This window comes from Quercus lobata, chromosome 3 (genome assembly GCF_001633185.2).
Source record: "Quercus lobata isolate SW786 chromosome 3, ValleyOak3.0 Primary Assembly, whole genome shotgun sequence".
NCBI classification, from domain to species: domain Eukaryota; kingdom Viridiplantae; phylum Streptophyta; class Magnoliopsida; order Fagales; family Fagaceae; genus Quercus; species Quercus lobata.
The window spans coordinates 6,813,824-6,824,331 of record NC_044906.1 but is presented as its reverse complement, the minus strand read 5'-3'; the positions used below and the strand labels follow the sequence as shown (position 1 = coordinate 6,824,331).

The window sequence follows — 10,508 nt, the reverse complement described above, 5'->3', positions numbered from 1 at the left end:
CATATCAATTTGATCTAAAAATTGGGAAAAATTTTAGAATTTGCTAATCTTAAACCTTAGAACACACATGAAAATAGTAATACTAGTGTTTTAAATCGGGTTTATAATATATTATATAACCAGAATACAACTACAAAATGACTTAACCTTTATAGTTAATTAAGTTCTCATACGATTTCTTTTCCTCATAATCAAGTTGGATTTTGGATTGCAGATCCCTTTCTAACACGACCATATGGATGGTGACACTAAAACATGTTTTCCAAGAAGCTAACAAATCTAGTTGTAGGGGAGTTGAGCAACATGAACATGAAGGTGTTTTTTTTTATGATATCTGTCTTTTTTTTTTGGTTAAATTGTTTATTCTGGGACACTACGAGTTAAATTGTTAAAAATAAGCATGCATGCTTTTTGCACAGGGACAAGGAAATCTTTCTCACATAAAAAAGGGAAAAGAACTGATAACATAATTCACATCCTCATATTACATTGCTCTTAACTTCATTTATAATACAACACAGCTATTTTTTATCAGCGATTACAATATTGCTTCATTGCTTGTACGAAAACATGAAATGATGAAATGACATCATTTCTGATATTGTGTTCCAATAGTGTTACTCACTCACTTACACTACTGATCTGCTACAATCAGCCTTACCAAACCCAACTCTACGATTTGCCAGATCAAAATTCCACCCATTGATTTTTTTGCTGATGGATGTTCCCAATTATAATACTGGCAGCCACAAGCCTCTCAGACCGTCCAATTCCAATACGGTGGACCCTACGTCCCACGTCAGTTAAAACCCTCTCTTTTTCCACCACAATCTCCACCCCTTTTTCAAACTCAAACACCATATTCCCTATCAGCCGTCCATCTCAATTGCATTCCCATCAAAACACATGTCAGCCATTCCTCCGTACACATAACCTTTTTTAAGTCTTGGCCCCACCAATCTCACAATCTCCTCCCTCACCTTATTATATGCCTCCTCCACCAAGTAAGTGAATTTGGATCCGGAATCAATCATGGTCTGACCCGACCCGCCTCGGTTGGGTTGAAAAACCGACGGAGGGATGTCGAGCTTTTTTGCGCCAATTCTTATCCCTTGCATTGCCACCGTGTAGGCTAGAGGATCAAGGTTCGGTATACAATGAGTTTGCTTGAAAGTCAATAGGTTAACGTACTTAAATCCAGCAGAATTCGGGTTGTCACCTAAGTAAAATGACTCGGTGGGTATGAACCCAGGTCGGGTCGTCCGGGTCGGGACACAGTATGAGAACTTTGAAATTTAGCTTGGGAAGCAAATGACAATCGTCCCAGATTCATTCCCAAAATACCCTTGGTTTCACTAGTATCTTGTGCACAACCTAGGGTTAAAGGAGGGGTAATAATGGAACTGGGAAATGTGAATTTTTCTAGGACAAGATGTGTAGAAGTAAGAGTAGTGGCAGAGACGGTTTTGGTCGTCACAACCCACAAGAAGTTGGGAGGGTAAAATCGGGAACTCGAGGTTTACAAATAGGATGGTTACAAGGTAGGACAGAGAAAGAAGAGGAAAGAGCAGGATCAAACGACGCCGTAGGAGGAGGAGGTGGAACTTTCGGGGTCTTCTTTTTGTTGTGACTTGTGACACTGAATCCATGAGAGTTGGCTGCCAGTGTCCAAAACCATTTGTTGGGTCTGTGGTGGGCTCCCTATTGGGACAGAAAGGATCAGAGCAATTGATGAGGAGATGTTTGGATGGAGATGAAGAGCAATAAGAGGCAAAGAGAGAGAGAGAGAGAGTGAGGAGTTGTTTTGGTTTTGGTCAAGTTGGGTTGAGAGAGAAAAGAAGGTGAAGAAGAAGAAAAAGAGGAAGAAACGTATCATGGTTGTTATGTTGCAAGAGAGAGAGTTGAGTACAGAGAAGATGGTGAGAGATGCGTGGTGTTGTGAATACAGTTATACAGAGAAGATCGACCCATCACCAGTAGATAAAGTCAAACCTTATTGTTACTAATTAGAAAAAACCATACTTATCACACGCTCCAGTACTACCCCCATCCGTTTCTGACACATGTGGCTCATACAGGGATCATCTTTAAGCCAGCAGCAATTGGCATGCCCAAAAATCCAATGAATACACTAAGGAACCACTGTGCAAAAGTGAGAGGCGTTGTGTTTGCAAATGTTCCCAGGAACTCAATTATTATGATTTGGAAGATTACAGTGCAACTGAGGACGGCCACGAAAACATAGTTATTCAGTATGCCTTTGAAAACGTCTATTTCCTCCATCTCACGTGAGCTTACTTCATTAAAAATCTGTAAGAATCAAATCACTTTGTTGTAAGCTAATTAATATATCTTATAACTAAGAAATAGAAAATACTTCAATGTTCACTAATCTTTGTGACTCGGTGAATTACTAGAGTAAATTTAGATAAATGCACGTGTTTAAGCAAAAAGTTTTAACAATAAATTTAAATCCTCTGCAAAGTATGCAAACTAAGGAACTCTATGCAAAAAGAGGAGTACCAGTGATTAATGTCTTGAACTAAATTGCACAGGACGTGTGGAAAACTTGTCAAGTCCATTTGATAAAGTGGAAAAGAGAAGTGTGGTGATCAGTTTTCAGAACCTAAATCTATTTTAGCAATCTATATGCACCCTATTTAGGTCACTTTGCTATCATAGGAAATGGAGCAAAACTTTTGGTTTTAGGCTTCAAAAGATAACATCATTTCCCATTAACATAGATCACTTTATACTAATTAAACAGGGTTTATGACAAATCATTGTTGTAGATCTTTCAGAAAAAAGTTACCTGACAAAAGACAAATGAATTGAAAATAAGTGTGTTCAGGATCAGATCAGAATCTGGGCCTTCAAGATGGAATATCCCTTTTCCTTTTGACTGAAGCAACCAAATTACCACAAACTGATATAAAGATTGCCCTAAGATATTCCTCCACATGACATTACTGATAAAGTTCCCTTTCCTTCCAATTGGTGCACGCTTCATCAGGTCATCATTTGGAGGCTCAGTTGCAAGTGCAAGTGCTCCCAATGTATCCATGATCATGTTGACCCATAATAGTTGAACAGCTGTGAGGGGTGCAGTTCCTGAATGCATAATTTTATGTAAAGGTATTAGCAGAAATGAGAAAATGGTTTTTTTGACATAAAACGAAGGCAAGTTCCAAATGAAAACAAATAGCATGTGGGCTGCTCTAACCTGTCAGACAAGCTGAAGAGAAGTTGACAATCAATGCAACCACATTAACAGTCAGCTGGAACTGTACAAATTTTTGAATATTTATGTAAACTGAGCGTCCCCATTTGGCAACTGTCACAATCGTGGAGAAATTATCATCTAGAATTATCACATCAGCACTTTCTTTAGCCACCTGAATTTAGTAAAGATTAGTTGAATTGTTCACAATGTGTGCCTATGCTTTCATATGGGAATATGAGACAATATTGTTATATACTCACCTCAGTCCCAGCAATGCCCATTGCGAGTCCAATATCGGCTTCATGAAGTGCAGGGGCATCATTTGTTCCATCACCAGTTACAGCAACAACCTCACCTAATGAGGTACGCAAGTGCTTTACTAGAGTATGCTTGTCTAGAGGTGAAGATCGAGCCATCACCTATAGATAAAGTCAAACCTTATTGTTACTAATTAGAAAAAACCATACTTATTACCGAGTGATCCAATCAATTTGCAGATGTTCCATAAAAACAAATGAAGAAATCACCTGAAGTTTAGGAATTATTTTGAGCATTTCCTCCTCACTTTTCTCCCGGAATTCTGGACCTTCAATGGCTATACCATCATCTGTGAGAATCCCACACTCCCTAGCTATAGCCTTTGCAGTATTAATATTGTCTCCTGTAACCATTCGTACAGTAATTCCAGCCGAACGGCAAACTTCAACAGACTCCTTAACACCAGGACGTACAGGATCTTTAATACCCACTACTCCTATACAAGTATACCCCGAAACTGGGATGGGATTCTCAACAGAGAACCCATTTTCTAGTTCCATATAAGCAAGGCAGAGAGTTCGTAGTGCCTCATTAGCAAATTGATTAATTGTATCGTTAAGATAATTAATGGTTGCTTCATCAAGGGGAACAATCTCACCATTTGCATTGATCACTTTATCACACGCAGCCAATATTATCTCTGAAGCACCTTTACAGTGGGCTCGTAAACCACCTTTAGGAAGCTCCAGTACTACCCCCATACGTTTCTTCACAGAATTGAACGGCTCAACTTTAAGAAGTTTAGATGCTTGTCTCTCAGCATGAAAATTCCCACCAAGTGACAAGCCAAACTCCAACAAAGCAGTATCAGTGGGTGTTCCCAGTATCTCAGATTTGCCACTTTTGTTTACAACAACTTCTCCTCCAGTATTATTAAATATTGATTGTAGCAGAATTTTCATGGCAGAATCTGGGAGTTCGGAGCACAAGCTGGAAGCATCAAGAGGTTTGTTCACTTCCTTGACATTCATGCAAATGCAAGATTTTACAACTGCCATATGGTTGGTAGTTAGTGTCCCAGTTTTGTCGCTGCAAATACATGTGGATGATCCCATAGTCTCACATGCTGCCAAATGGCGCACAAGTGCTTTATCATTCATCATCTTTTTCATGGCAAAGGCAAGGCTCAATGTTACAGCCAATGGAAGCCCTTCTGGAACAGCAACAACAACAATTGTAACAGCAACGGCGAAAAATTCCAACATTTCCAAAGCTTCGTCTCCAGACCACCTCAAGTAAGTTCCATCTTGCCATTTACGGCTCATCAATCCTTGCACCAACACTGCAAAAGTCACAATGGCAAAGAAAAGTCCAACCTTACCGATGATTGTTGCCACTCCATTCAATTTTACCTGCAATGGGGTTTCATCATCTCCACCTTCACTAAGAGTTGCCATCAATTTTCCCCATTGGGTCCTCATCCCAACAGTAGTAACCATCATCTTGCATGATCCATCCTGAACCTTAGTTCCAGATAGAAGAAAAGGATTATCCGCAGTCACCATTATTGGCTCGCTCTCCCCAGTTAAACTTGATTCATCAATTAACACAGAAAAACCTGAAACAAATACTCCATCTGCAGGGACTTGGTCACCGATAGCAAGATGTACAATATCACCAGGAAGTAGGTCATATATTGACATCTTCTGCCTATATCCATTTCTCGTAACCTGAATAGCAATCTTCTTTTTTTCCTTGTCCAAATCCTTGAATTGTAAAGATTGACGATAATCACTTGTTGCGGTGACAAAAACAACCAACAAGATGCTTGCAACTATTCCTAGGCCATCATGAGCCCCTTTTGGCCATCCTTCCATAACTATGCCAACGAGCAAAGACACAAAAGCACATACTCCAAGGATCATAAGAGTCATGTCTTGAAGGGCTTCCCAAACAAATACCAAGAAACTTCGCCCTTCACTCTCAGTAAATTTATTAATTCCAAATATCTCCTGTCTGCGATTCAGCAAATCACTATCAGTAGTAAGCCCATTGAGGGTTGAAGTGGAGAGCTTTTCTGCAATACCAGCTACTCCACCATGAATTTTCAGCTTCTTCAAATCATGACCTTCAACAATAGATCCCAATTCTTCACCACAAATTCCAAAACCTGCAGCTTTAACTTCCTCAGGTACAGTGTAGTCACTTGGTTGCACGCCTGCAGACATCATAGTCAGAATGGAGAACCTTTTAATATAATCTAAATTTACATTAACCTTGAAGAAACTTACCTTGGATAAATTGAAATGCAGCTTTGGAAACTAAAACAGCAACCCTTAACTTCTCCTACAATACTCAAATAGAAAAGTAGTTAGTCTCCCAAGTTTTAACCAAGTTACGATCATAACCTCTGTACAGTTCGGTTTTTTTTAATCCATCTGCACAAAAGGAATTCAGGTATCTGGATTTCCATTTTGTATTCAAAGTCTTTAAAAAAAAAAAAGAGTAAGAGCAAGCAAAAGAGAAGGAAAAAAATACAGAGAACAAGATAAAATTGTGAGAGATACACGGTAAGAAAGAGAGTAGGGAGTGAAAAGAAAAAGAGAATTTTTTTTACTCAAATTGTATCTCTAAGTGTTGTAATCTCTATTTAATATAGTGAAATTATTCGGAGTTTGTTCCGTGATTTTTCCCTTCAAGGAGAAAGAGTTTCTAAGTAACTCTTTGTGTTCTTATGTGGTTGTGCTTCCACTGTGCTTGCTAAAATTTATTCACAATTATATAGAATTTTTTCTAACAGATGGAATTATTAAGCACCAAACATAATTAAAAATGGTTCAAAACTATGAGATTAAAGTATGAAATGATAAACAAGCCAATGGCAAGAGCCAAAGAATGGGAGCAAATCATATAAAATTACTTCAAGTATTATTTATTTATTTTAAAATATTTTTACAAGTATTCTTTATCTTTTTGTCTCTATAAAGTACAAATATATCATAACAATATATTTTGTATGTTTGATTAATTTTTTTTTATGGTGAACTTTATTTTTCTAACTTCTATTGTAGTGTTTTATATTTTACATACAACTAAACTTTACAAGTTTCAAATTTATTATTCAAATTTCTCATCTCTTAACAAATAATGAGATTATCGTAATAATAAAAATTTATTATAAAATTACAATATTATCTTAACCAAAATTAAAATGAAACAAAAGAAATAAATATGTACTTTTTAATAATTTATAACTCAAAAAATTAGTAGGCATATTCAAATTCATAGTCATATAGATTGTGTTTTGATATAAATTCAAATTTCTATTTACAAAAAAACTGAATATTAACCCAAATGAAAATTCAACCAAAATTATAATAGGGAGAGAGAAGACTTCAAAAAAAAAAAAAAACACACAATATCAAAACACATTTAAATAAAAAACCACCAGAGAGTAACTACTCAAAGTTTTTTGTGGGGAAAATATAGATTGAATACAAGAAATAATATCGAAAGAAAAGAAGAGTCAAAATATAAGAAAGAGAAAATGATAAAGTGTAACAATAAAATAGAGTAATGGGGAGATAAAGAGATAAACTAGAGAGTAGTGGGGGAGATAAAGAGGGAGGAGAAAAGTTAAAGAAAGTGAAATATTAAATGTGGACTAATAGGAAAAAGAAGATTTTTTTTTTTTTTTTTTTTTGAATTGGGAAAATAAGAGTTTAGAAAAAGAAAATAAGAAGTAGAAAACAAGTGAATGATGTTACTGCTAATGTGATTCAACAGAAGCATAGTAATATACAGAATATAGATATAGATAATAATAATAGATCTATTGGCCTAATTGCCCCCAAGGTTGCTAAATAGATACAAATTTTCTTTAAAAAAAAAAAAACCGAAGCCAAACTTGCATGTCGGTACAAACAACACTTAAAATTGTCCAAAAGGTGGCTAGTTTTCTCACCACAGATTAAAAAGATGATCATGTTTTTTTTTTTTTTTTTTTTTTTTTGAGAAATAAGATGATCATGTTTTAAGTTAGCGTGTTCAATATTTCTCTGTAGAATAGACCAAATAAGTTAGTTTAAAATTAATTATGCATATTAAATTTTTTTACGACTGTAAATTTGTGCAACGGCTGCTGTTGGCCATAATTGCTAATCAAATATATATATATATATATATATATTTAAATATTAAAAGTATTTTAATACATGCGGAGAAAGAGAAAAAGGTATACAAATACAGCTAAGAAGCATGCGATCCTCTTTATGGACGGCATTCGAAAAAAATTAATTGGTAATTTATACAAGCAACGCATCTTGAGAGTCTTGAATTTACACACTCAACTAGTGAGTCTTGAACTTACAATCCCGCCATCTACCTTGCTTTTACGAAAGAATAAAGAAGGAGGTATCATTTTAGCTAGAAAAGAAGATTGGGATAATTAGTTTTAAGGGTTAACGGGCACCGGACCGGTGCCCGTTAAGCACAAATTTTTTTACTTTTTTTCTGACATATTTTTTTGTCTTTTTTTCCATTTATGTCAATTTTTCAGTTTTGTAAGTACTGTTTGAATTTTTTCTGACGGTTTTAGACAAATTTTTTTTGTCTTTTCTGCCCTTAACCAGCACCTAGCTGTGCTGGACCTGCTGGTTAACATCTCTAGGGGCTGGTTAACATTCTCCTAGTTTTAATAGACTAGAGATGAAGATTGGCAACCTCGGACGGAGACTAGTCAAAGCAGAATGAGGGTCAAACTATTGTGACAAAGCAAAGGTTGCGTAATGAATTTTCTATTGCTGCTCTTGGAAGGAAAAAAATAAATTGGTTCAATTCAAGGTGTTTGGTTTGTAAACGCCAAAGAAAAAGAAGACAAAGAAATTATAAAATTGAAAAGAGTAAGTTGGGCTTCAAAAACGAGAGCAGTCACGTGGGGGAATCAATCAGAGCAATTTTGAGATTTAAAATTCAACTTCGAAAAATTCATTTAATTAATTGGGCAAATTATAGGTGCTTATTCGTTTTAATTTTTTTTTAAATGTTATTAGTTCTAATTTGAATTTATCATTGAAATTATTTGTTTATCTTATCAATAACAATATGTAACAACTCAACACATAAAATTTATTGCGAAAATGCTGTTCTCTTTCTAATAATATACGGCACCAAAGGCTGCAATTTTATGTGTTGCCACGTGTCAAACACCAGATATTCAAATTTCAAATTTCAGCTTTATTCATTGTGTGAATGAAGAGATTTAGGTAGAAACTATGGAGGTTTTATTTCAAGAAGAAGATTGAATTTCTTTGGTTATATGTGACGTATATTTCTATTTCTGTAAGCTTTTAATTTGGACATTGTGGATTTTTTATTTATTGGTTGAATGAAATAAATAAATAATAAATAAAATGAGAGAAAGAGGTGAGACCTGGTTGGTACGGCGCATAGCCTGAGCTTCGTATCGCTTCGAGAGATTGGCCGTAAAACGAAACCTCCGCTTCGGGTTTTTCACAAATCCACACAGCTTCCTCCATTTCTGAAGCGCCTCTTCAGACGAGTGCTTCGGTTTCACTTCATAGTCTTTCAAAATATAGCTCTCCATTTTCACCTTCTAAAATCGCGACTAAAACTCTCTCAAATATGCCTCGCCTCATATATAGGAAGCACAACTTGTCAAAGCTGCAAGAAAAGCAGCCTCTAAGGCGGCAAGTTCGAAGAAAAAGCAGCCTTTCTCTTTTCAGAGAAATTTCTTTCACACCCACTTTTTTTTTTTTTTTGAGAAGACTTTCACACAGACTTTGTTGGTGGGTTAGGTGCTTTCTGGGTAATTTCATTTTTTTGCTTCTGATTATTTGGAATTGGAAATAGTAAATGGAACAGGAAATTTTTCGGAGATTGAGAGGTGAAGGAAGAAGATGATCCGAGAATTGATGCACTACTTAAAGAGGTTAATACTGAATTGGTGTAACTGAACTGGCTGGGTCTGCTACTTCCTAATCTCTTGGAGTCGAGTGAAAGACGGAGTCCAAAACAAAAATAACTACCATTAAGGACGTTGGAAGTCTTTAACTTTGTTTAGGTGCTCGTCACCAGCAATTGGATTAAATTAATGTAATAATTTAAAAATAAAAAATTTTAATTAGAACAGTTGCACGTTTTTCTTTTTCTTTTTCTTTTTTGTTTGGTTACTTGGGTTACGCGTTTTTTTTTTTTTTTTTTTTGAGGACACTTGGGTTACGCGTTTTGGGAACGTGTAACAATGAATGAGGCGACTGGTGCCACGTACTCATAACACCAAAGGACCAAGGAAACAGTTACATAGGAGAGAACTTCCATCAAAAAAGTTATATAGGAGAGAAATTCTGAGCCACATCCAATTGCATAATTTGGTTGGTGAGTCTATATGGAGACTCTCTTCTATTAATCATAACTCGCCACATAAACAAGTTACAGACAAAATTATATAATTGAGTGCGACACCAAAAATTTTCTAAATAGAAAGTTTTTTTTTCGAGAAAGCTATATAGAAGAGAGATGCTACGTTCACAACATTTTCACAACAAATCACAGATGATTAATTGTTATTAGTTCAAATTTGAACTTAACACTAAGATTACTTTTTTATCCCAACAATAACAACTAGTAACAACTTTACCTTAAAATTTATTGTAAAAATATCGTGGACATATCATTTCTCTCTCTCTCTCTCTCTCTCTCTCTCTAAGTTAGGGATTAGAAGTCTTCTAATGTTTTGTTTTGATTCAGGGGAAGGGGAACGTCGTTCCCTTTTTTTTTTTCTTTTTTTTCGAAATAAACCACATGAAAACAGCGTCATTTTGGTGTGTTTAACGCTAGCAATAACTGACCTTTAACGGACCCTTGAATTGAAAAAAATTGAAAGTTAGGGGACTAAATTGACAAAACTGTAAGTTAAAGGACTGAAATGAAAAAATGTGAAAGTTAGAGAGTCAGTTTTGCATTTTTTGCCTTATTATTATAGGCAAAACTTAGATATAATACCTTA

The 10,508-nt window shown here is 35.6% G+C and overlaps 1 protein-coding gene and 1 pseudogene across 1 annotated transcript; both read right to left on the bottom strand.

Annotated features, from left to right (window-relative positions):
• Nucleotides 1-420: 420 nt before the first annotated feature.
• On the bottom strand, nt 421-2,058 carry LOC115979834 (annotated as a pseudogene).
• A 6-nt stretch (nt 2,059-2,064) lies between these two features.
• Nucleotides 2,065-9,574, bottom strand: LOC115979833 (calcium-transporting ATPase 2, plasma membrane-type-like). The gene is made up of 7 exons (XM_031101890.1): nt 8,913-9,574; nt 5,773-5,827; nt 3,751-5,699; nt 3,484-3,642; nt 3,224-3,395; nt 2,813-3,111; nt 2,065-2,310 (listed from the first exon to the last, which is right to left on the bottom strand). Exons 1-7 carry the CDS (start codon nt 9,084-9,086, stop codon nt 2,071-2,073), a joined length of 3,048 nt encoding a protein of 1,015 aa, XP_030957750.1. The 5' UTR covers nt 9,087-9,574; the 3' UTR covers nt 2,065-2,070.
• Nucleotides 9,575-10,508: the final 934 nt, after the last annotated feature.